General features: G+C 38.6%; 1 protein-coding gene across 3 annotated transcripts in view; it reads left to right on the forward strand.

The window, feature by feature from the left end:
• The window catches only part of CORIN (corin, serine peptidase), a 199,978-nt gene that overhangs the window by 138,774 nt on the left and 33,501 nt on the right, over positions 1–27,703 (forward strand). For all 3 annotated transcript variants that reach the window (XM_019741053.3, XM_074324644.2, XM_019741052.3), the window contains 8 exons: positions 497–604; positions 1,760–1,870; positions 3,693–3,809; positions 7,199–7,306; positions 14,168–14,399; positions 17,814–17,959; positions 18,718–18,825; positions 26,097–26,210. In XM_019741053.3, the coding sequence (XP_019596612.2) occupies positions 497–604; positions 1,760–1,870; positions 3,693–3,809; positions 7,199–7,306; positions 14,168–14,399; positions 17,814–17,959; positions 18,718–18,825; positions 26,097–26,210 (1,044 nt within the window). The remainder of the gene's footprint in view (positions 1–496; positions 605–1,759; positions 1,871–3,692; positions 3,810–7,198; positions 7,307–14,167; positions 14,400–17,813; positions 17,960–18,717; positions 18,826–26,096; positions 26,211–27,703) is intronic.

Raw genomic sequence — 27,703 nt, forward strand, 5'->3', positions numbered from 1 at the left:
TGTGAAAGTAAGTAATGACTCTGTATTCTAAATACCTTTTCCTCTCTACTATATCATGCTTATCATTGACAAAAGTAGACTTTCATTATAAAGGAAACATTTTTAGGAAATGACTAATCACCATCTATTAAATTCATTGATTCTGTATGAACATGAACTTCATTAGGAACTATAACTAAGTGCAAATGCCTTTTCTCATATTTGACTATAAAGGAGCTCTCAGCTGACATTAAGTGAAAGTTTAGTAAAGACTTAGAAAGTGACAGGAGCTCAGGCTTGGGAGCCAGAGGGTCCCTGTACTGGTTCTGCAGTAACTTGTTATGTGACCTTGAACAAATCATTGGATCTCTCTGCACCCTCCCCTGAAACAATAGATGTGGACCATTATGGTTACCATTATGGTTTCCCTTTTATGGATATGCTTTTGTTAAATACGGTACTGCTATCATATCCTGTTCTGTTCTAATGACACACGAGTGACTTCTCTTATTTTCAGATTGCAGTGAGAATCTCTTTCAGTGTCACACAGGCAAGTGTCTTAATTATAGCCTTGTGTGTGATGGATATGATGATTGTGGGGACCTCAGTGACGAGCAAAACTGTGGTAAGTGACATTATTTTCTTAAATTTTTCATTGAAACTTACAGAAATATAATGGGGAGGTTTTTTTCAATTACTAGTCTTAACCATGTCTTATGTGTAAATGTAACACTCATGCTAAGTATATGCTGAAGAATTGGCGTGTAAAGGAAGGTACAGGTTGTCAATATGTGCACATTATTTTCTCCTTGAAAGTGTTCTGTTTCTTCCCTGGTTCTTCCAGTGGCCCATGGTTAGATTTTGAGCTCTTTAGCAAAACATGAGCTCTTGAGCAAAGACAATAGATATATTGTCTGTGTCTTGATCCCCATGTTATATATCACCAAAGACCCCTCCTTTATTTGATCACCAAATGATACAGAAATGACTTCTGTAGTAGTGACATGTAGGGTTAGGCAGCATATTTATTTGACGTACAAAAGCTGACGTTATCTTTTAAAGAATGAACATACCTTTTACAGAGTTGTTTTCAAAAAAAAAAGAGAGTTGTTTTCGATTTTGAATGCCACCTTATGAATAAAACTAGCAAAATTCCTCTTGCTTATTTACCTTGTTGACTTTGTGATTAGCTTTAGAATGTTTAGGTTTAGATAAGATGTTACTGAGTGACACAGGAACTTTGTAGTATTATGAGCAAAAGGAGAAGCTAGGGTGATAAGGGGCCCTGGGCAAATGATGTGGGACAGTATTTAGCATTAGAGAATATTGAAAGAAATGTTGGGAAAGCATCAGGAGTATGATCTGAGGAATGCTTCAGCATGGCAAGGGTCAGAAACCATGAGAAAGCCGTCACAATACATCAAATCAGCTACCTACCTTGTGAAACCCAAGTCAGAATTCTGTTTATTTGAGCCATTGTTAAAAATCACACATTTTTTATAAAGAAAGAAAACAACACGAAAAAATAAGAAGAAAAACACACCATGGGTCCTGCGAAAGCTGGACAGTTGTTTTTCATCTGAAAAACAGATCGTGATGGTGGCTAATGGGCCACAGGCTTGGCTGGGAGGTGAATTGTGCTGTACCCATCAGAGAAAAGTTATTGAAAGTGTTGGAACAATTGGGACAGACTCTCTTCAGTTGGAACCACGAGCCAGACAGTTCTAAGTGTTTGTCATGCTGGTTCTCTCCATCCTCGTGGCCTTTTCCTTTCCTCCAGATTGCGATCCCACAAAGGCGCATCGCTGTGGAGACGGGCGCTGCATCGCCCTGGAGTGGGTGTGTGATGGCGACCACGACTGCATGGATAAGTCGGACGAGGTCAACTGCTGTGAGTGCCCTGAGGATTTTCAGTTTGCTTAGTTTTCCATTTCTTACCTGTTTAGACCAAAATACTCAAGATTCCCTATCTAAACAGCACCCAAAGGAAAAGATTTTTACACTTCAGTCCTCACCTAGAACGATAACAATTGAGGGGTGTTAGGACAATAACAGTGCCATACATCTGACTTCCACACCTTCCTCACCAGAACTCTACGCTTCATTTGGCTAATCTGGTCGAGCAGGTGTCTGTTTTCTCTCTCATTGCTCCCTGCCTCTTCTTTCTACATCCATGACTTTGTCAAAGGGGATGTTCTTCCCAGAGGCCGGGGCTTTCCTTTTGCAAATAATATATAAGTGGTTGACCTTCCTGGCAGGAGCCTCTCAGGTACCGTTTGTGGGAGAACATGGAGAGACTTGCCAGACACAAGAGAGATTTCAGTGTTCAGAGACTTAAACAAAGAGTGTGGTAACAATTATAGTCTATTGTATTATATAATCTATTATATAGTCTGCTGTATTCAGGTAGCTGTTACACTATCTAGTTATTATAATAACATCAAGAATGGCTATTAATTCTCCCCGCCCACCCCACACCCAGAAATTATACTATACTCAGTAGGGAATAATCAAATAATTGAATAGAAGCAGCTAGGTGTTAAGAGAAAGTAATATTGACCTTAAAGAGTTAATATGAGGGGTATTATGCATGTTTGAATGAATTAAAAATTTTATGCCATCTTTCACTGTCTAATAAAGGTAGAAAAAGTTGATATATAAGAGACCGAATATTTAATTTGCCTATAATTTGAGGCAAAAATAGAAATGCAGGTTGCATGGGTTTTATTTTGACATAAGATGCGTCATATAAATCAACAAATGCAATGCCCAGCTTTCCCCTTCCCTAAACTGAGTTGAACTGGAATATCACCCAAGTCCTTGCTTCGTGTAACACAGCGAAGCGGAACAGACGGTATCTTCACTGATCTTGGGAAAGCGAGGACATGACGCTCAAGTATAATGATTCTGGTGTTGAGACTTGATTCAAGAATTGGGGGCTTTAATGTTCAACAGTAACTCATATGATACATGGTTTCTGATGCTCTGAAAGACACTAGGGATTGAATTTAGACAACATTTGGGAATTGGAAAGTTAATGGCCACCAGACCATCCCTTTCCAATGTCAGAGGTCGTAAGCAAGTTTGAAATAAAGTGTTTATGGTATGTTAAGTACTATGCAAGTTCTTTCATATGTATCATTTCATTGGCTCACTAGGTCGGGTTGCATGGAATGAAATGCTGGGACTAGGAGTCAGAGAAACTTGCCTGTACGTTCTGGCCCTACCTTTTAACAGCCATGTGACTTGGAGACAGCCACTAAACTCCCTAAGTTTCAGTTTCCTTATTCTAAACCAGGTTGATAATATCTACTTTGCCTGTTTGTTCTGAGGATTTGAGATTAGACACATAGTTCTCCTAGCACAGTTATTGCCATATAGTAAGCCTTTAATAAATTGTGCCTTTTATATTATTAGAATCACTATCATCAACATTAATACTACTCCTATCCTGAGGTTATCAAGAAAAAGTGAATTTTAAGGAAGTGCTATTTAATAAGGCATGAAAAATTCTAGAAAGAAAACTTTCCATTTTAAAAATACTTGGAATTTTAAAAATTAATGCCACATTCATTCCTTTATGCAGAACATTCAGATATTCAGAACACGTCATTTCTTGGTGATGTCAGATAAACAGGAACCATTTATTTGCTCTGCAGACTGAAAGAAGTACTAATAAATAATGTGAAAATTATTCTTGCTTTTTTTACTAGCCTGTCACAGCCAGGGTCTGGTGGAATGCAGAAATGGACAGTGCATCCCCGGCACTTTCCAGTGTGATGGAGAAGAGGACTGTAAGGATGGAAGTGATGAGCAGAACTGCAGTGAGGGTAAGTGTATGCGACAGCTTCTGAAACATTCCTTATCGATGGACCTTTCCTTGGGGACGAAGCAAAAAGTTGGATGTTACCTAATGCTTAAATAGGATTCCTACATGAATAATTCCAGACAGATTACCTAACGCAGTGGTCTTCACAGCAGTGGTCAGCCAGAAAACTCTGTCTTGTCATAACTATAATTCTCAAGAAACTTATACTGAAAAATCACTCCCAAGGGTGGAGAGTAGAGGTTAAAAACTTAAACAGCATGGGAAGATTCAGTTAACTGCCTGATGCGGAAAGGCAACTCCATGATAAAAAGTTCAGTATATAGTATTTGATTACATTAGATTAGATTCCAATTAGAAGGAATTGGCTTCTGAAATTAAATGTAATAGCTTCCTAAAATAACCATGTTCAGAAAAGCAGTTTAATGCCTCACATTACCAAGCAATATACTTTCATACGCTTTAAAAAGCGTCTGATATCCATTTGTGAAACTCAAAGAGAAAAAGTGAATCAAATAAATTGGTTTTTAAAATGTGATTATTTTTGTCAGGAAAAAAAGTTCCATGCTGATTGTTTTAAGCCCTAGTTTGTGTAGAAGTGTCTCTCAATACAGAGCTAGTAAGAATATTCCTAGACTTAAAAATCACTACATTTGCATTATAAGTGACTTTGCCCCTTACCATCATAGCCTAGTTTTTAAGAATATAGGTGTTGCAGCCCCAGTTCTGTTAGCTACTATCTGGTTGATTGTAGGCCAGTTACTTAACCCTATATGTCTCAGTTTCTGTGTCTGAAAATTCAGAATAATGATAACTACTTCATAGAGTTGACACTTGGTGACCACTAAATAAATGTTTGCTATTATTATATGGCCTTTATGTTAAAGGGCCTGTACATCTTGGGCTCTGTACATTTATAACCAGCTAATGAGATTGGTCACCTGTAGCTAAATTAGTTTTGTCATAATGGATATTAATCATTAGAATAGCTTTAGTGAGAAAGCATTCCAGACCTAAAGTGAGAGCCTTTTAATCACAGATTTATAACATTAAAAAATAGGTAAGCAGTGCTTCATTTTACCAATTTTAAAATTCAGAAGGAAATCCTTTTCTAGGCATGAGTTGTGTGTAAATCAACCAAGAACCTCTCTGTGGACCAAATTGTTCTTTCTTCCTACATAATTCAACTCTGTTTGAAATAAGTTTGGATTTTTTATTATGCAATGACAGGATCTGTAAATTATTTCCTTACAGATGCGAGATGTAAGAAAGTCACATGATAAAATGGATCGAAAAGTAAAATTTTAGCATCTTAATATTATTTACTCTAATGAAGTCAACTTAATAAATGTATATTGTGGTGCTAATATGTGGTCCACTGCTGGGAATTTGGAGGCAAGCAAAACAGCTCATGGAGCTTGCAGCCTCCTGCGGGAGATAGACATGATACAAATAATTACGCACCTCCGTATCTTACCACGAAGCCACACAGACCACGAGGAGAAGTCAAGGTGCTAGGAGACCATATATAGTATGCATACTCTGCCAAAGGGCCTCAGGGAATCTTCCAGAGCTAAGATCTGAAGAACACGTGGGGTTAGCAAAGGAGAGTGGGACTGGAGAAAGCATTTCAGACACAGGCAGCCGCTTGGCCCAAGGTTCCCAGGAAGGAAGAAGCAGCGTATGTTTGGGGGACTGGGAGAAGGCCGTTGCATTAGAGAGCTGAGAGTGAAGCAGAGCATGTTACCACAGAACAATTGTCAGCAAGTGATTGCAGGCTGGTTCTGCTACACAAGGCTGGGGAGGGAAGCAGGGAACACTCCTCCCACGGCTTTGGGTCCTATTGGGAATTTAGGCCTTTGCAACCCTCAGGTTCCACTCTCTGCCTTCTGGTCTAGTTTCCCTTCAGCTCCACTGACTCCGACTCCGCACTTTCCCACCCCAGGCCTTTGCATATTCTGCTGTCTGCCTGGGAAACACATCCTTCCCTCTTATCCCAATTTACCCCATCGGCCTGAAAAACTCCTTTGAGAAGCTTTCCCCTTATTGCCCTGGTTTGCTTCTACTGCTCCTTGTATGTATTAGGTTAGTGCAAAAGTAATTGTGGTTTTGGCAATTATTTTCAACCTTTTAAACCGCAATTACTTTTGCACCAACCTGAAGCTTCCAGCAAAGCCATGATCACACAGCATCGTAAGTTTCTGTTCATGATGCTAATTAGAGCATAAACTATCTTCTATTTTTTCTCTTAATGTTCAGTGCCTACCTTGTCACATAAGCTTGTCACATAGCAGGCACTTAAGATGTCCTAAAATAATGAATGCGTGTTTTAATTAAATTTCTTTAAGAGACTAAACTCATAGATATTAGCCTAGTTTACCTTGTACAAAAGGTTTGACTCTGCTGACCAAAAAACAAACAAACAAACAAAAAGCAAAAAAAGCAGTGACATCTCTTTTCTGCAATACTATGATATATTGTACATTAATGGTACTGGAAAGGAGAAAGAGTCCAGTGTAATACACATTATCTTAGAATTATAAATAAGAACGATTGTCTGTATACACTTACTATCATTTACACTTAAAAATGCCTCGCAAGATTTTCTGGATTCCAGGTGATGTGTCTGAAAGTAATTGAGTGTAATGGAGGAGAGCTAGAAAGAGAAGGGGCAGCAATTTATTACCTTACCCCTTTAATCTACAAATGAGCAGGAAATCAATGGGAAAAGCAGTTTCCTCTCTACACACCTTAAGGAAAAGCCATTAGGCTGACATTATTGTGGTCGTTCATTTAGAAACAAGAAACCCAATTCTCAGGTCATCACAGCTAGGCCAATGATACTTTCCAAGGACATACAGAAAATATGGATAACATCTGCACCATGATAAAGTACCTTTATTGTATTGTTGGTCTTGATGAACCACTTATTATTAGGGAAAGTATTTTCTTTTAGAGAGAAGACTAGTGTCAGGAGCAAATGAGTTTTTTCAAATAGTATCATTTAATATTCAAAATTTCAGGATTTTTTATGGGCCTCTCCCTCGAATTACTTAAATTTTATTTTGTAATCAAAAGCATATGCACCCATGTAAATATAAAACACGATCTTTTTTTCCTTTGAGAGCAAAATAACCTGTTTCTTTAGGATAGGTTTGTTGCCTCATTCCTTCCTGCTTACAGAATCCTTTTGGAATAACTTGTTGTATTTAGTTGCCAGGAAAATTAATCCAGAAAGTACCTATTCACTACGTGGTCAGTATCTGTGGTGAAATTGGAAAGAAATTAAAGTTGTGTCATTCCTCAGCTCCACCAGAAAATCTCCATCCTTTAGATTCTAGTGTAAGGAATTTACAGATGATGAAAGCGAATGTGCCTTTCCCTCCTCTGTAGGTCGGACTCCATGTCAAGAAGGCGACCAGAGATGCCTCTATAATTCCTGCCTTGATTCATGTGGTGGTAGCTCTCTTTGTGACCCCAGCAACAGTCTGAATAACTGTAGTAAGTACAGCAGCTGACAAATGCACCCCTTGTGTCAGGATATGCATTCAGCTTTTTCCTTTTGCATTGACATTAAAATGCTGAAGCCTGGAGTCTCTCCAAAATATGTATGTGTATTTGCTTTTTCTTTCTTAAAGGTTGCATGTAGTAGCAGAAAAGAAACAAAATGGTCTTAATTAACTGAAATCAGAAACAAATGTGTCATTGTGAATGGGCTATAAATCCGCATTGCTTGATATCATTACCATTACTTTCAACTCAACATCAGCTCCTATATATTATTTTCTTGGCTCCATCTGCTGGCAGATGTTATCTTTCTTCCTTTTTAAAGCACAGCTTCAAAAATGAAAACTTTATGCAAGAAGCAAATATGAAGTTCATCTAAATAGCCACACAAAACTTTGTCTCTCTGTTATTTCATGAACTTTATTTTCACCTTTCCAGGAGCTTTGCTGACATATAATGACCTTGAAGCCATTATGTTAAGGTGTGTTGGTGACACGGTAACAGCTCCAAATGGTGTAAACCGGAGGCTCTCTATCACTGGATCCTAGGAGGAGGAATTACTAGGGGAAGATAGAACGGGCACGCATAGCAGAGGGCTGTATAGACGCTCCTGGAAAATTGAAAATGAATCCGAAGGGTCCCAAAGACTCTGATTTCTAGTGATGATTTTTTACTCCTGGTCTCTGTTTTCATATTCTACTCACTTCTTTCACTTTTGTAATTAATTTTTGACCTCACCGTCAGCTTGAAATTTAGAAGCAGATCTGTCAGCTTTCAGTCGGCATGAAAGTGTGACTTCTTAACACAGCCTCTCAGTCGAAGGTCGCTGGAAGCCAGGAGGTTGAAAGGCTGAAAGGTTTGGGTCCTTGGGTTTGCTAGAGTTTGGGGGCCCTAGTTTTACTCAGTGACCTTTCTGGGTCAATGTACGAAAGTCTGACAATTAAGTTTGCAAACTCATCCTAGAAAAAGTGCTACATACCTCATTGCTGAATTTCACTATGGTCACCTTTGAAGTACTCCCCTTTGGAAGCTATGCACCGATGCCAGCACCTAGTCCACCGTTCAAAGCAGTTTTGGAGCTCTTTTTCTGGAATGGCCATCAGAGCTGTCATCCTATTACCCTTGATGTCCTGAATGTCATCAAAATGTCTTCCTTTCAATATTTCCTTTATCTTCGCATTAAGAAAGAAGTCATTGGGGGGCAGATCAGGTGAGTAGGGAGGGTATTTCAATACAGTGATTTGTTTACTGGCTAAACCCTCCCTCACAGACAGTGCTGTGTGAGCTGGTGTATTGTTGTGATGCAAGAGCCATGAATTGTTGGCGAAAAGTTCAGGTCATCTAACTTTTTCATGCAGCCTTTTCAGCACTTCCAAATAGTAAACTTAGTTAACTGTTTGTCCAGTTGGTACAATTTCATAATGAAAAATCTCTCTATCAAAAAAGGTTAGCAACATCATTGCAACAGGTTCACAAACGTAAATGTCTGAACTCGTATGCTGACTTCCAATTGAGAATAAAGATGTTATTCCTTATTTTTCAAAGAGCTTCAAGATGGGACGTGTGTGCTTATTTTTCTGTAAAGATAGAAAGGTAGTATCCCCTCTCAGAAAAGTCTTCGTGCACCTTGAAAATGTGACTATTTGAAGATGTTTACCACTAGGGACTCTATTATTACCTAGATTCCGAGGCACAACTGCACAGCACTCTCGCTCTTTGGTTCTTGCCAGTGGAGAACATGAATTTGGAGAATGTGGATATTCTGCCTGTAGGAGTCAGTGTCTCACTGAAGTTACTGGGATTCTAGTCCCTGAAGATATTGGTTTTTGCCATCCCATAAAATATTATCTAGCTTCCCAGTGGTCCCAGGTGACTCCAATGTGTAGCCAAGGTTGAGAATAATTGCTTTAGTAGCCTGTTCATGACTGATTGCAGGAGAATGTGACAGCCCTGAATGGCTGTGAAAAAGTCTTCATAGTTTTCCATTTCTCGATGGAGAAGGCGCATGGCTTATCTCAGATTCCCAGAAAGGCCTACAATTTAAAACATTCCTAAAAGCCACATCTCTGATGATACTATGTACTTTTAGGCTTGAAGTATCACAGTATCACCACATCCACTCATAGTCCAGAATTTTCTAATATCTTTGTGCCCTGCTCAGAGGCAAAATGCAGACACATTCTTCCTTCTTCAGGGGAGAGACTAATTCATCATTTTGGCCGTGTAGTGTGCAATCCAGACAGCTGGGGGAACCTGGCCCAAAGAGCAGCTCCTGGGCATTTGTCTCTCCCCACCTCTCCAGGCCCTTGATCACCACGGCTGTATGAGGCTACATATGATTACCATGCCTCAGAGACTCTCCCAAGTTTCCCATGGTGCTCCATCAACCTTTAGTTCTACGTGTGTACTCATCCATTTTTTTCTCCAACACTGAGGAAGAAAGGAACAGCTTTGCTCTGCGAATAATCTGCCGTGGTTTATCAATGTCCTTCCCTCTCTTTGCAATCTCTATTTGGAAGGAACAAGTGTATTGGATGTGGTAAAAAAAGACAGACACCATAATAGTTAAGGACTTCAGTCCTTGGGGACAAATAGTAGATGAGAGGAATGATCTTTTCGTAAGAGCATTCCCAATTAATAAGTGAAAAATAAGTGAATTAGAATATTATTACTATTTGGTAACACAATGGATGAATGGGTCAAGGCTTTAAGCTTATACAGTTGTGGGCATCACAAAAAGAGAGAAATAGACGCAGGGTGTCTTCTGATGAAAGAACACTGCAGCGCCTCTAGTTTTGCCAAAGGGATGAAACCTGAGCCACCCTCTGGATCTCAACCAAGAGAGTGCAAGTGGCAAAACCTGGCACATTATACAGGTCAAATCCTTGAGTTCTTCAATAGTTAAACTACAAGGAAAAATAAAAGGATAGATGGGGAACTCAGATATTATGACACTTAAAAGACAAAACAAAACAAAAATTTTAATGGACGAACCTACACTATAACATCTAGGGGTGATGCACACTTAGTTAATAAAACTATAAAGAAGAGCAAGGAAGTGATAACACTGAAACTCAGTAGTTACTTTGGGGGGAAAGGGCACGGTTGATATAAGAGGCAGGGTATATGAATGGCCATCTGGAATGCCTGGCAAAGTTCAATTTCTTGACGTGGGTGGAAGTTACAAGGGTGGTCATCTTATAATAGCTCATCAAACTATTAAAAATAATAATGTATATATATTGAATCATTATGTTGTATATTCACTACTAATGCTTGTCAGTTAGATCTCAATAAAAAATAATGATCAAGAGAGATTTAGAGTTTGAGGCAAGATGAATCTTGGAATATTACATATGCCAATGGATATTGAAAAGTAACATTTTCTCATGTAAGTGACTATCATTTAATATGTGGTTTCCAGTAGCTTCAGAGTTATTGCTTCATGGCATGGATGTAACATCATTTAGTTAACAATGCTATCTTTAGGTTGAGCTTAACAGCTCTTGTTTCAGACTTTGGAAGGTGAGATATCATTGAGACTCCACCAGGATCATTGTTTTTTCAACAGGTATTTATTAAATTTCATCTAGGTTCAGGATACTGTGCTAGGCGCTGTGTGAAACTCCCATTGAAAACAGTCCTGTAGGGAATAGAGTCAGCGGAATTGTAACAGCTATATACGATGTCAGAGGGGTAGTTGATTGGGGGAGGGGTGAAATGTCTATTATATTGTTTTCTACGCCTGAAACTAATTTTAAAAAGAAGAAAAAAAAAAAAGAAAACAGTCCTGTGGCATTTGAATATCCTCAAATGTTTGTGACGCGATCGCCCTCTAGTGGCTATTGTAAATCAGGCTAGTGAGTGAGTCTCACACTTAAGATAAAAAAAGCTTATTGATGTCATAAATCATAGAATTTGAGGTTGACAGACATCATGAGAGTTTCTCTTGCTTAGCACTCTGTGAAGAATGCCTTATGAATGAATAAAACACAAGATTCAATCAACCTTACCACATTCAATAAAAATCTCCAGAATAATATATGATCAAACTTAATCCTTTCCTCTCCCTTGTCTCTGAAACACTTAAACATTGTATCTTATCCTAAATCAAAAACAATAAGTTCTCCACACATAAAAGAGAGAAAAATCATCCATGTGATATTTCTATTAATCAACTAAGTGAAATATACCGATAAAAAGTTAAAACTTGGTAGGTTGGCAGAGGAAGACAGAGAAAGTAAAGACATATGCAAGGAAAAAAAGACTGCACTGAAAATCTTCATGAATGATCCCAGTTTTGTAAAAGTATAAGTCTATTTTAAAAATTAGGAAAAATACACAGTCGAACTGTATTTACTGACTTGGAAAATGGTCATGATAAATAATTAAGCAACAAAAAGTTGAAGAATAGCAGTACAATTCTACTTTGGCAAAAACAAACACACAAATCTGACTATGTGTGTAAATGCTTGTAAATATAGAGATGAGCAGTGAAATGGAAGCATTCAACCCATCTGCTGGCTTTGAGTGAACGTGAGAGAATGGAGACTAGGAAGATGATGAACTTTTTCTTTATGCATCTTTGTATTGTTTTTATTGTTAAGAAGATCATACATTAAAAAAAATAATTTGTAATCAAAATATGTAAATATTCCTCCTCTTGCACAAATCAAAGTTAATGACAAACTGAACCAAATCCATACCTCCTCGCTTTTTCTTCTCTCCACCCTGTACTCATCTTCAAGGTTGTGCCAACTTTATAGTGTTATGTCTTCCCCAGTAAACTGCGAGTTTTATTACACTTTGTCCATAGCACTTTCCATCTGGCCAAAGTCACCCTCTTTATCCACTTAATCTCTGTGAAGCCCTCAGAGTCTTTAAATTGAGAAGTAGTCCTAGAGCTGTTTTAATATTTCACCCCACTTCCTATTGCTAATCTGTTGGCATACATACCACTTCTTAGTCAAATAATTAAATGTAATTGGAATAAGAACTCTTAATAAAGGATGGAGTATTCAGGCAGCCTGGGCTGATTCTACGAAGATTCCTGCTCGATTACCTCTCTCATCTCCAGGAATGTGGCACGTCTACTGGACAGAGAGGGAACAGGGGGCCTTTCTACCGCATTCCCCTAAACCTGCCCAAACCCCACTGATCCTTGGAAGGCTTCCCCAGCCTTCTTGTCCCGCTGGGCTCCTACCATTTGTCCAATGCCACTATTCTAGCCTGTTCACGTGAGTTCTACTATAGCTATCAGAACTTATGTCTTTCTTCCTGTGGAGATTGTGGAGTGACTCAGTGGCAGGGACTATCTATGTTTTTTTTATTATTATTTTTATATTTTCAGTGCCTCGGATAGTTCCTGACATTTTTTCTCCCCCTCCTTTCCTTCCTTCATTCTGGCACTGTCCTAGGTGCTGACTTTGAGATCAAAAACTATAGTCTCGTTTCTCAAAAATCTCCAAATTGTGTGAGGGAGGCAAGTAAGTAAAGAACGCAGCAGGGGTAATGATTGTATGGCAGAAACATGCCTAAGATGCGATGGCACTCAAAAGAAACTCATACTGGGAGTAGGTCGAGGAGAGTGGTAGGGCAGAAGACTTCTTGGAAGAGGTGTTCATGCTAAGTCCTATAAGCCAAGGGGGAGTTAGCTTGGTGGGGAGATGGGAAAGGATCATTCCAGGAAGTGGGTACTATATGCACCTGGCAGCTAGAACCATGACTGCACTTGAGGGGTGATTACAAGTATGTGAAGAAAAGAAGGGGGTAAGAGAGGAAATAAAAGTGCCCACAAAAACATGATTCTTTATATATATATATAAATTTTATTGGGGAATATTGGGGAACAGTGTGTTTTTCCAGGGCCCATCAGCTCCAAGTCGTTGTCCTTCAATCTAGTTGTGGAGGGCGCAGCTCAGCTCTAAGTCCAGTTGCTGTTTTCAATCTTTAGTTCAGGGGGCACAGCCCACCATCCCATGCAGGAATTGAACCAGAAACCTTGTTGTTGAGAGCTTGCACTCTAACCAACTGAGCCATCCAGCCACCCCTCTGGAAACTCAGTGGCAGCTCATTGTCTTCAGTCTAGTTGTGGAGGGCGCAGGTCACTGGCCCATGTGGGAATCGAACCGGCAACCTTGTTGTTCAGAGCTCGTGCTCTAACCAACTGAGCCATCTTGTTGCCCAAGCATGCGTTCTTAAAATATCTGGTGTTGCCAAGGAAATTCTGCTGGTGGGATAGTCACAGGCAATGAGGCTGGAAACTTAGGGTGTAATTGGACTGTGAAATATCACTGGATGCCAACCTAATGGGTTAGGATTTTATCTGATTGGCAATGGATAACTAACAGATCTCAGCCTCCTCTGGCCCTGACATCTTGTAAACTTATATTTAAATCCATTGATCAAGAATAAAATGTAGAAAAAAAAATCATGTAATTGCCTACTTAGCCAAATTCATTTTTATAATGGCTATGAAGATTATGGAGAATGTACTAGTTTAGAAGTAATGAGTACATCAGAAGAAGAAAACAAATTAAGTGGGTGAGAAGAATCATAAAAGAGAATCACTTTCAGATTAGTTGAGCTGAGGAAAAAATTAGAAAGACTTTGTAAGACATGAGTACTGGGTACTGTGCTAGCAACCACATATACAGAAATAAATCCTCGTTTAGCACTTTATTAACTAAAGTATTTATCTTTTGATAACAATGTTATATACTGCTTGCATTCTAGCCTTAGCCACTTTAAAGAGAAAGGATACAATAGAGTTCAATTTTATAATAAGGTTTTAAGACATTGTTTCATATGCGAAATTAATACATATGTGTGTCTGTATGTGTGTTTTCTTGTTAGGTCAATGTGAACCAATTACATTGGAACTCTGCATGAATTTGCCCTACAACCATACAAATTATCCGAATTACCTTGGCCACAGGACTCAAAAGGAAGCATCCATCAGCTGGGAGTCCTCTCTTTTCCCTGCACTTGTTCAAACCAACTGTTACAAATACCTCATGTTCTTTGCTTGCACCATCTTGGTACCCAAGTGTGACGTGAATACAAGCCAACGTATCCCCCCTTGCAGGTAATATGATGGGGTGCCCCTAAGCATCCTCTTCCCCTCAGAGAGACCCAAAGGAATGAAGACTTAGTTTGACTTTAGACAAAGTGCATAGTTTGCTAAGAAGCTCTCTGTATTTAACAGATTTCCTATTTAAAAGGTAAAGAAGGAGGAATTCTAACATGACTACTTGAGTGAGAATTCATTGCTGAAGTACATACTAAACAAGGATGGTAGGAACTGTCTTTGATAATAATTCATGTACTTTAATCAAATAAAGTGACGTGTGTGTCATTTTGGTTGATCAAGAAGTGTTTTTTAAAATGTGAGTTAACAGAAGAAGGAGTATAGTTATTACCTCTTTTTCTGGCAACACTGATGTGATTAAAATGCTGCCTTCTGACAGCACTCAAAAGTTGGAGACATTACACAAGAAGTTGCTTGAAGGAGACATGACACAAGCCTCCCAGGCTGGACAGGGATTGGATGTTGCTGACGATTTTCTACCTGCTTGAATGAAATTCTGCCTGCATTTCAAGGGTGCAGCTTGATTTAAGATATGAATGATATCCTACGGGTTAAGAGCATCACCATGTAGTCCACTGTCTGATTCGAGCTCTGGCTCTTCTCTACTTGCTGGATAGCCTGAGACAGATTCCTCAGTCTCTCCCAGCCTCAGTTTCTTTACCTGTAAAATCAGAATAGTATTGGTTGTTGTGAGATTAAATGAATGTGAATAAATGTGGAGTGCTTCCAATTGATTATATGAGCCCTGAATAAACAGTAGCTCTGATGATAGGACAGGAACACAACTCTTTCGTGACAGTTTGGTCCCTCTTATGCCATGTGTCAGAGGACGTGCATATACAAAATGGCTGTCTTGGAGGTGGGCCGCTGCTCTCCCAGGGCTGTTTTACATCAAGGGGTGAATCTACAGATGTGCTTGTCTACATGTGACTGGTAACTGTGGAAACCATATGTTAGGATCAGAAGTCACTTAGAGTTTTAAGAAAAAGCAATAATATGAATACAGAGGACAGATGGGAAAACAATAAATTGTATACCAAATCTCAAACGGGTGACAAGGTAAGGGCACCTATAGAGTTGGAACAGGAAACAATAAAATTTCAAAATGACTTGGGGAACTGAGCAATTTATACAAATAGAGTAAAACTTAATGTTGGCATGTGCAAATATAGTTCTGAAAATTTCTGTTAAATGCCTTTTAAAGTATTACTAATAAAACATCTATCAATTTTATGTTAAAAAGTTATTCCACTATTGCTAAGGTCAATGATAGCGAATAATTGATTTTGATAGTAATTAACAAATTCTTATATGTGACTTTCTTTTTGTATGTATATGAAAATTTCCCTAATGCAGCATTCTCTGAAACAAATTTATATTCACATATAATTTATCATTTCAGGGCTTAAGTTTCATATTAAAATTCCTAAGCTGAGACTGAAACATATTTCAGTCAACATTTTGGTGAACTTCTTTTAGATACTTTAGTTCCGTTTCTTAGATTTACACATACACATACATCTTTCATTTTCAGTGGCTATCAAAACGAATTAAACATTTTGATATTTATTTATAAGGAATGTTTTTAATATTACGATGAGAATAATACAATGATATGTTCATAAAGCAATACATAGTTGCTTTTGTCAAGCCTGTTAATTGATCTTAAAATGAGTCTTTAAGTTATGAAAAATCTACCATTATCAAGCCCTTACTATGTGCTAAATACTTTAAAGTAGTTCAGCCATCTCACCCTCAAAATTACCTTTTGAGGGAGTCCCCACCATCAGGGCCGCTGTCTAGGGCTGAGCACCACACAGTCTGGTAAGACTAGAGCCCCTGCATGTTGTATTATTTCCATTTTATAGAAGAAATGTAAGAAGTGGTAGAATCTGGCACTATACAATCTTTCACATAAATTCAGTTTTATATGGTTAATTTAAAATATACGCAGCAACTGAGTTATATACATTTTTTATAAATCTGCAACAAAATTGTTCAGCTAAACAGAAAATGACTGAACACTGTTGAGCTCTACATTTTTGCAAAACTTATATGGGAATGTCATGGCTTTATCGTCTCTCCAAATTCCTAGGCTAAACCAGCACTGAGTTATGTCCTGCCTGATACAGACTTAAATCTACACAGAGCTTTCTCTGAAACTTCGCCATTCAATTGTAACCATTCCCTACCTTGTTGAAATTAACTTACAGTTTAAAGTTCAAAACTTTTGAGAAATAAGAATGTGTTTGAAAGGCATTAAGAAATTTGCCTAAGAACTTACTTTGGTTATGTCTACTTTAAAAAAAAACCGATTTAACTAATTTCTTGGTGATATATAGGCAACACCTTGTTTGGTTTTGGCTTTTTTTCTCTTAGGAAGTAAAGACATCTTCTGTGAGACATGCTGATACCTCCATTTACAAATATTCTGGGTCCAAGTGAGAACACACATGAAAGCACCTAGCACGTATATCTTTTCTTTAAAAACAAAAACAAGCTTTGTTTTAATCATCTTGAGCTTAACATAGATGGGTTTGGGAGAAGTACCAAGCTTTTCAACAATGTTGGTCTAAGTTGAAGGAATAGAGGCAATGACTGCCTTAGGTATGCCAGGTTGACACATGAAATGGCTCACGTGGCTGGTCAGCGGAGGGAGAGAACTCCGAGGCTGAGGGTGTCCTAGAGATTCCACAACTGTTGGTGGCAGACTATCCAAATTGATGCTGGGGTCTTCCCTGCTTGGAACGAAAATGTTGGAGAATATGTCTGTCTGAAAAAACAAAAGATAAAATGCGAAGGACAAACTATAGAAGGCAATCTGTGTCCTGGATGTAGTTTAGGGGACAAGCTTGCAACGAGAAGACATATGTGTCCTGGAGATCTAATGCACAGTGTAGTGAATACAGACAACAATATTGTGTCATAGCCATCAAACTTACTAAGAGTCTAGATCTTAATTCTTCTAACCACAAAAAAGAAATGATAATTTTGCATTTTGATAGAGGTACTCTACTAATTAGAACTACAACAGCAATCTTATTACAGCATATAAACATATCAAATCAACATGTTTTATGCCTTAAATTTACACAGTATTGCATGTCAAATGTATTTCAATAGAAAACAAAACAAAACAAAATCTATATTTCTGCAATGAAGTTTCTGTCGATGGTAGTATGTTGATGGAACGTATTCCCTTTGTAGAGATATTACTTGTTTGGGTGTCCCAGGTACCTATTATGTATCTATATATTTTGGTTAACACACACATACATACTCACACCCCAAATACACACACCATAGCCACACGCCCACCCACACAGTATTAAAACCCTACATAGGTTCCTAACATAGGTATATCTCAGATGTAGCGATTTCTGCTTCTGATGTTTTATCTTTCTCTTTTAGGGCACTGTGTGAGCACGCCAAAGAGCACTGTGAGTCTGTGCTTGGGATCGTGGGCCTACAGTGGCCCGAAGACACATATTGCAATCAGTTTCCAGAGGAAAATTCAGACAATCAAACCTGCCTGATGCCTGATGAAGATGTGGAAGGTTCATTTTTAAATTAATTTCAGTGGGGTCTCTAACATGGATGAATATATCAGCTCCCTTTTTTGATATATTTTTGCTGTTCTCTATGTAATTTCCAATCAGGCTAGATAGGTGAGTGAATCTAAGAGCTTGATTGCTTTGAAGAATTTGGTGCTCATCTGTTTGTTAGACACTGTCTTCGTTTTAAAAATAAACTGCAGAGATGAACTTAATATTCCAGGTATTCATTTTAACCACAGTTAACTCACAGAGCCCATTGTGTATGGATCCTGCTTTTATTCTAGGCGTCCTGACGATAATGATCAGACCGTGGTCCTTCACATGCAAAGCAGTCAGGTATCATGGCAATACAGGATCTTCAGGTAGAGAAATAAAATCGGACACCTGTCTCCCTGGTGGAGAGATTAGGATGGGAAACAATTTTGATACGTGAAGGGCAGCTGGGTAGTTAGAAGCATTCACTCCACAGGACATTTTAGGCTCTGGCCATTGTTAGGGTGTCCATTCAGGAAGACAGTTAATTCCTGGAAAGTGTAAAGACACTGAACAGCTGATCTGGAGAGATGATGCCACGGATGAAGGAGGAAGACGCTGATAAGCAGGTAGAAGAAAGCCGTGTTAATTTTGGCTGTTTCAGCTTGGCAGTGGACCATCCTTACCCTCAGTAGTAGCTTCTCGACCACATCCCACACATAAATAGATGATGGTTCTGGGTTTTCTGTCTATTGACAGTAATGTGGCCCATTGTTTTTAAACAGAATGTTCACCTAGTCACTTCAAGTGTGGCTCAGGACGGTGTGTTCTGGCTTCCAGAAGATGTGATGGCCAGCCTGACTGTGACGATGACAGTGACGAAGAAAACTGTGGTGTGTATACGAGATGGCACTTTTCTTGAATGTACACTAATAACTGGTTAAGATAAGAGACTGTGTTAAAAAAATGTCAACTATTCACTGATCGTCATAAGTAGTGATTAGAATTGAATGCTAATATATTTTCTTCTTAAATTATCAAATGGCAAGGCATGATTGATGTTTTTCCTGTGAACTCTATGGACTTTCTCTATATTATATTTCTGTTTATAACCTTGATGATAGATGTGCAAACCCTTTTTAAAAAGAGAACACTTCACTGATGTAAGGAATTGTTTTTATTATTAGATATTATAAAGCAGCTGTATTCTATTTTGAAGTCAGAATAATAGTGTGTTTGCATATGATTCCCATGTTGTTAGATAGGCATCTAGATACACACAGAGTTCAGATTCCAATGTTCAAATTTAATTGGGACTTATTTTCATGCCCTCTCTGATTTTGTCTCTGTTGGTAAAGGATAAAATTCTGCCTGACGTTTCTGCCGTTAAGCTCCAAAATCACCAGTAGAAAGGCCAGAAATGCCAATAGTAATTTAAGTGGAGCTAATTTCCATTTCATTTCCCTGCAAACCTTTGTATTGGTAACCTCAGAATGTGTCTGGGCATAGAAAACGACAATGCTCTTTACTAAACAATATCGTGTAGTAAAGCAAAATGATTGAAGGGCTATCCAAAGAAAAGTTTGGTTATGATTATTTTGGGTTTTTTTCTGCTTAAAAAATATTGATACTTTCTGCCATTGAAAGCACATAAGGCAAACCATCTTTGAAATCATTTTATCCTTTTGGCCTTTTAGGTAAGAAATATTACCTTTCTCTCCAAAATGAATTTTCCATAGTAAACATTGCCCTTCTGGTCTAGACAAAATGTCACAAGCAATCAACTGGAATCCTGTCAGCTGCTATAAATATGGACAAGTGCATCTTCTAGCAAATTAGAGCTGTCAGAGTGATGGGTAATGACCAGGGATAATTTTGTTAGGAACATTCAATGTTTTGAGAAGCTACTATTGTTGGCTTGTTTGTGGTCTTTATATAGAGAAATAAATAAAAATTCATTGAATATCTCTTATATAAGTGATTTATTGAGAATATATTGGATTTGTTTGCTAAACTATGACTTTGATGGGTTATGCATGGTATTCTGAGATGCAGTTTTAAGTGGATTATTTTAGATGATTCAAAGAGGTTACATGGTACTCTATTGGGATGGCTAGACCTAAATTTGCAGTAGAGACTAAATATTTGAGAAATATGGAAGCTTAGTTTGAAAGAAAAAAGAGGTTTACCAAGACTAAAAGTTCTGAGTTCTAGACTATATTCTGCAAAAATGAAATTCATAGCACTATAGGGTTTAAATGACCCTAAAATATCAGGTTTCTCATTAAGTAATGAGTTTTCATCCATACTTTAATTACGCAATCAAAGGCATACCAGAATCATAGAATAAATTGTCTAATCCCTAGCACACTCTCAAAATATTGATGGCACTCCCGAGAGTTCGAGTTAAAGAAAGTTAAAAATGGGTAGGAAATAGATACATTTGGAGTTATATTAATTGCTCCAGCAGCATTACCTTATGAGAAAACTCTCATTACCTTTTCCAAAGCTACTGATAATAGAAAATTTACATACATTTCCTTTTGGGAGGCAGGCATACATTTGAATAGGCATGTCTGATGCTCTGAGTGGACATGACACTCAAAATCAAATAAAGAAGTTATGTGGAGGAAGGCTTACAGGAGTACTATTGGGAAACCATCCAGTTCTCATTTTGCCTGCTTGCTTAGTTTGTCTCTGTTTTCATGGACCTGCATGGGCATAGCATCTAGTAATGAAAATACCTGTTCCAGTGAAGCTGGGTTTCACCGTAATCTTCATGTCTTTCTGATTTATTCTGTCCATTGTGGAGTTGAAGACAAATGTTTGGGCTTTACTCAATAATGTGACAATTAACTATTCACTCTCACACATCTTCAGTTTTTCCCAGAACTTCTAACAACATTGCATTTTCCCCTGGAAGCAAGACTTATTTGATTTAGTTATAAAATAATTGATGTTTTAGAAATCTGCCTTGTATCTCTTGGTACGTCTGCAGCAAGAAAACATGGTGGCCAAAGCATACCATTAACAAATATACTTTTAAAATATATGCATTAGAATTTAGCAATGGACAATGTTCTGAAGTCTCTTGTAAAATTTTGTTGTTGAAGTTGTTTTGATTCTATAATTGTTAATGTAAACAACAATTGAAAACACTGTTAGTATTAGAAGTGTTTTCACCAAGTGTTTGGAAGAATGATGCAAATCTGAACACATCATTCCTGAATTGCTTCATGGGAGGGAAGCCTAAAAAATGGGAGTGGTTTGTAGACTCAGCATTGTGTCAGTACAAAAGCCCTTCATTGTCTTGAAGGTGGATGGTTATTCACTGAACGTATATTATATAGATGGAGGTGTCTGTAAAACTAGCAACTTGATGAAACAAGTTGATTTTCAATGTGATATTTCAAAGCATTGGTATCTAAGCAATGGAGAAAAGGGCAAAGATTGGGGCAAAGAAATGAACTAGAATGACATAAAAGGAAGGAGAGCTACAGAAAATAATAATCAAATTGTATTTCTGAGCTTTTCTTCATGCTATAGATTAGAATTTATGAGATTGCTACACCTCTTGCTAACCGTCTTGCTAAACCTTGACCACAATTTGGCTGAGGTACCAGCGGGAGCAAGGTGGTGCCTGGGTTGTGATCTGAGCAGCAAGTCTTCTCAATGGGGCAATTAAATGAGAATGTAGATAAAATAGCTTTTATATATATATATATATATATATATATATATATATATATATATATATATATATATACTGTAGAAATAAAACCCTTTATCACATGAATACAGCATCACAATTACTAATTGATCACTATTCTATAAAAAAGGGTCTACACCATAGGGAGGAATATCGGCAACAATACCAATGCCTGAGTATCATTAAGTGCTTTTGTTTATCTTCAAATGATTCAAAATCATTTTGTCATCTACCCTTGGTCACCTCCTGGACTCAAATAAAATAAAATTTTTAAATATAACCTGAACTTTTTTCTTGGAGTCAAAATTCTTGTAGGCTGTGTTGAAAAGCTCTGGCTATGATATTTGTGGGTTTTATAGACTGATTTTAAAAGTTTTCCAAAAGACTTTTTTTCAGTCTGTTTGGACTTTTGTTTATTTATTTTTAAATATTTTTTTTTATTGGGGAAGGGGAACAGGACTTTATTGGGGAACAGTGTGTATTTCCAGGACTTTTCTTTTTTTTTCCAAGTCAAGTTGTTGTCCTTTCAATCTTAGTTGTGGAGGGTGCCGTTCAGCTTCAAGTTGTCCTTTCAATCTTAGTTGAGGGTGCCGTTCAGCTTCAAGTTGTTGTCCTTTCAGTCTTAGTTGTGGAGGGCGCAGCTCAGCTCCAGGTCCAGTTGCCATTTTCTAGTTGCAGGGGGCACAGCCCACCATCCCTTGGGGGAGTTGAACCGGCAACCTTGTGGTTGAGAAGATGCATTCCAACCAACTGAGCCATCCGGGAGCTCAGCGGCAGCTCAGCTCAAGGTGCCGTGTTCAACCTTAGTTGCAGGGGGCGCTGCCCACCATCCCTTGCGGGACTCGAGGAATTGAACTGGCAACCTTGTGGTTGAGAGCCCACTGGCCCATGTGGGAATCGAACCGGCAGCCTTCGGAATTAGGAGCATGGAGCTCTAACCGCCTGAGCCACCGGGCCGGCCCCTGTTTGGACTTTTTAATAGTATTTGTGTAACGTCTCACAAAGAAGAGCTTAACTGTTTTGTATTTGTTTGTTTGTTTTTAGCACTCCAAATAGCTTATCTCCACGCCTTTATATCTCTTGGTCTTTTTTGCTTGTAAAAGACATTGGCTTCTTGCTCTGTGACTAGCAGAAGACAGAGTGAGAATCATTGTGTCCATGTCATGTGGCATACCCACAAATGTGCTTTCAGGATGACTCTTCAGGACTGATCTCTGATCACAGAGTGGGGTTTAATTTTTCCATGTTAAGGGGGAGATGTTCTCCTTCCCTTTAGATATTTTGCTATTTGGTTAACTCTTCGCTATCTTATTTGGTGTCTTGGGCAGACAGCCTTGAATGGCAGAGTGCTCTGCATAGACTTAGATTTGGATTTAAATCCTGACTCAGCACCTAGAGGCTGTGTGACTTTTGGCCACTCACTTAACTTCTCTGGGCCTCAGTTACCTCACCTGTAAAATGCAGAGAATACCCACTTTATCCTCCACAGCTTGGAATGCTTATAACATGCCTTATTCAGTGCTTAGAAAGCAATAACCAAGAGCCCACCTGCCATGGTGCTAAGAAATTCAGGAAGCGATCCCTCTAAGGTCACCCCAGAGGTCTCCCTTGAGGTTAGGAATTCTGTCTGACTTGTTCTTGTCTCTGACAGACCAAGGTCTTCTTTATGGCAGACAAGAGCAGTCTGGCATGTCCTGTCCACAGCACGAGCTGGGTAAAGTCTGCTTTGCATAGCGAACACGAGAAGCAGGGAGGCGCCTTGTTCTGAAGGTGGCACTTGTTTGGGGGTGCATGTCCCTATCTCCAGTATCACAATCACTGAGGGGCCCCCCGCCTACAGTTTAAAGCCCCTTGTATTCCTTCATCCTGCATCTTTATGGGTATAGGCCAGCACATGTTGAAGAGGATGACGTGAGATGGCACTGAAAGGGGAAGTGACTCGGGACTGCTCAGACTTTCTGAATGAGCGATCACTGTCATTATCTCTGTGCTGGGAGGCTTGTTATTCTGACATTAACCATTCTTTGGTTTTGTAACATACCGCTGCATTAAACATCCCATCCCATCCATACCTACTTTTAATTTTTAATGGAGTCATACCCTTTTCCTTTTAAAACATACATTTAAAACATAATTACACCAACACATGTCACTTTAAAGAGAGGGTGATTTCATCACAAAATAATACTGTCTTCTGTGTGACTAAGTCTTGACCTTTTCATCCTACTTCATTTGTGCTTACCATAAGTCCACACAGAAGAAGGTTTCAGGCCACACGAACTTTTATTAGAAAAGAGAAGATACAGAAGAGTAAATGAACGCTTATAGAGTACTCATTTAAACTTTGTAGCAACCCTGTGTAGTGGGCATTATTATCACTATTTTAAAGATATGAAACTGAGGTTCCGAGAAGTTAAGGAACACATTCAATGTCATACAGCTGGTGAGATTGGAGCTAGGATTCAAATGCATGCGTCAGACTCTACATACAACTGTGCTTCCCGCACTGTGTCCCCTTATGCATAATGCCTATTCTCGTTTTAGGGAGGGCTGCGACTAAAGACTCGCACATAGATCCCTGATGAATCTTTCTCAACAAGGCTGGATTTGGAGCAATTTATTATTTTCTCTAAATCTCAGTTTCCTCATTTGTAAAATGGCAATTGTATACTGACATTGTGGTGCTGCAAGAATTAACATTCATAGCTAGAATGTGGGTTTATAGTGGATAATAAGTGCTGTCTCTTCTTATTGTCATTATTATTCGTGAGGATGCAGGGCTCAGAGGATCTACTTTCGTGGTCTTTCTTCAGCTCATTCCAAAGGTCCAAGTTCTTCTGTGTACTCTAAGGAAGGGTACCCTGTCTGTGAATCGTCAGAAAGACTCGTGCTGTTTTCTCTCATCCTCTACAGGCACGTGGTGGGGTTTGTGATGACAGAAGCAGCCCCCAGAGCTGGGCGGGCACTGGGGGATGTTGAGACCTCTTTCTGGATTTCCCTCGCTCTCTGGTGGAATGGGCATATGTGCCCTGTGGCGGGAGCTGGACCATGGAGGGAAGAATTCAGGCTCCTTCTCAGATCTCCAGGGACTTCAGGGACTATCATTGTCAGAACATTCCATGTGATGTCTGTATCCTCATTCTAGGTGATGTCTGTAGCCTCTGCTAGCCGAAAACTCCAAATAATATCCCCAGGACTTCCAAAAGCAGATGACCCTGGGCCTAAGACCATTCCAAATGTGTAGCTGGTAAAGGGCTCTCACTATTTATTTCTTATAGTTTGAATGGCGAAACACTTTAAATATAACTGGAGCTCATAGTAAAAATTTCTCTTTTAGTGACTTATTTGGATAACTGTTTTTAATAAGAATTTTGAAAAAAGCAGATTTTTTTTCTTTTAATGGATTCCAAGAAACCTGAGTGAATCATCTATGAAATTTCACTGAATTATTTGTACTAGGTCATACGAGAATGAGCAATTTTTAAAGAAACTCCTTATTGGATCACTGTTTTGCATTTCACTCCCCTTGAACTAAATGATCTTTTCCTGGGAATGAGAGAGACTTTTTGTCCCTTACATGAAATAAAGTTCCATTTACAATACACATGTGTTGAGGGCCTGCCAAGGGCGAGCCGCGGTTCTAGGCAGCAGGGGTGAAGGGTGCCCAAAGATGAATGCCATGTGGTGTCTTCCATCACATCACGCACCTCACAGCCTGGTGAGGGCCATGGATCCAACAGGAGGACGAAAACATGTTAGATTTTTGGCACATGTTAGCAGACATGCAACACATTGCATTTGATTCAAATGGCATTCAGCCAGTTCATCGCAAATGCTTGTACTTTATAAGCCAATTACAGTTCAAGTTTAGAGTCTCGATCTGGTGCAAATTGTGTTCATTTCCGTGTTAATTGATAGTTTCTAACCTTACATCTCTGGCTACGTAACTAAAGGAATGGCTTTCGTGTCTGTCTCTTAAACTAGTTTTGTGGATGTTTAGCATGGAAGGAGCCTCTTTTGCTAAACTCTCCAATGGCTTTGCATTTGTTGACTGAAATTTTTAGATAATATGCTTGGAAATCACTAGGTTTTGGCATATTTGCTTAAAAGCATAACTCATCATTTTATCGAGGAGTCTTATGTGTTGGCAAATTGACTCAGAGAGCAAAAGGAACAGCTAAAGATGAATGTTAATGTACAATTGCTTATTCATTTTTGTTTCCCATTTCCCATCTGTCACTTTCGATCTTTTCTTAGGAGAGCTATACTATTTATATTGCAGTACAGAGATTATCAAGCATTTCTACTTAAATTATGTTTTTCATAATATACAGGAGTCAAAACTCTTTAAGAAAAATCATGCTTTATGTTATAATTTTTCTACATTGCTTGATCAAATTCATCTTTATTTTCACCTCCACAGCTATTGCAAATGACCTTTTCTTCTGTCTCCAGGCTGTAAAGAGAGAGATCTTTGGGAATGTCCATCCAATAAACAGTGTTTGAAATACACATTCATCTGTGATGGGTTCCCAGACTGTCCTGATAACATGGATGAAAAAAACTGCTGTAAGTGCCTACGTGAATTTGTCAGCACACATTCTATTTTAAACATCAGTTACCTCTCGTTTGAATATAAGCTAGAAAGTTGGAAATATATATTAAAAGCTTTTAGTATTTTCAGACCTTCTGACCAAAACTCCACTCGTAAGAATATGTGCCAAGAAGATAGTCAAACATGTGTAAAATATATGCACAATAATATTATCCTAGCATTATTTATAACATAGAAAAAATTAAAACACCATAAATACCCATAAGTAGGGGATATAATACAACCATAAAACGAAATAATATGCAAACATTAAAAATCTAATTAGAAGAATAATTTCCCCTGGGTTCGTTATGTATCATTAGGTGAATAAAACAGAATATAAAGTATTATGTGTATTATTGTCCTGAGTTTTGAAAGTACGTTTACCCACTTACAGAGAAATATCAGAAGGTCATAAGAAAAAGTTTGCAATTATAATCCCTGGGTGGTGGGGTTATTAAGTTTTTGTGCTTTTCTATCTTTTCTACCTTTTCTAAATGAATGGCCACGACTTTGAGAATCAGAAAAAAGAATTATATCTCTTAAGACGTTTTACCTACTAGATACAGAAAGCCCAACTCAAACCAACTTAAACAATGAAGACATTTATTACCTTTTATTACCATCTATGCCATCTATGCCATATTTTCATAGAGAGTCAAGTGTAGGAAGGATACTTGAGGCTGGATGCAAGAGTTTAGCACCTCTTCTGTGATTCTGTTAGGCTTGACCTCAGACTGGCTCCCATCAGGGTCAAAAAGTGGATCCCAAAAGCCTGTGGGGTGCCATGCTTTCTTGATCATATCAGTGGGAAGGAGCGAGAACCTCACCGTCATCTCTCGAACATCAATTAGGTATTCACTCAAATTGGCCAGCTTTGAGCAGGGTCCCAGTCAGGGGCTAGCAGTCAGGAGCCTTTGTGTAGATTAGAAAAGACACCATCTAAACTAAACAGCTAAAATGCAAAAAGAGGCACCTCTTAGGGAGAACCCATTAGAGAAAGAGGCTGATTTCTTCAGGCTGCCTCTGTCCCAGGCTAGGCAGGACACATGAGCTGGCCAGCAGGATTTGGGCAGGAACTATCTTGCAAAGCACAACCCACAACACCATAGGCCGAGACCCTGATCTTGCATCGCATGTTTATTCTTGGACTAATAACTGCACTCAGAAAGAAAAAAACAAAAAAACAATTGTAGTCAGAAAAATGCCAATGTCCCACTTAAACAAGTCAGAATCTTCCTCTAGAGCTAGGGATGGAGTGGGGATTTTGTTTCTTTGAAAACAAAATCGGTTTTCCTCAAAAAAGGAGGAAGAAAGGAGACAGATGCTAGATAGGCAACCAAGGAGTTTCAGTATGATTTTTTAAAACCCAAGAGAGAATTAGGAAGTGACTCAGAAAATCATTTAATAGTAGAGGTTTTTCAAAGTAAATGTTATCCTTGTATGTGGACATCGCTGGTTTTCATCC

This window comes from Rhinolophus sinicus, chromosome 1 (genome assembly GCF_057876585.1).
Source record: "Rhinolophus sinicus isolate RSI-liver-muscle chromosome 1, RSI-T2T, whole genome shotgun sequence".
In the NCBI taxonomy this organism is placed as follows: domain Eukaryota; kingdom Metazoa; phylum Chordata; class Mammalia; order Chiroptera; family Rhinolophidae; genus Rhinolophus; species Rhinolophus sinicus.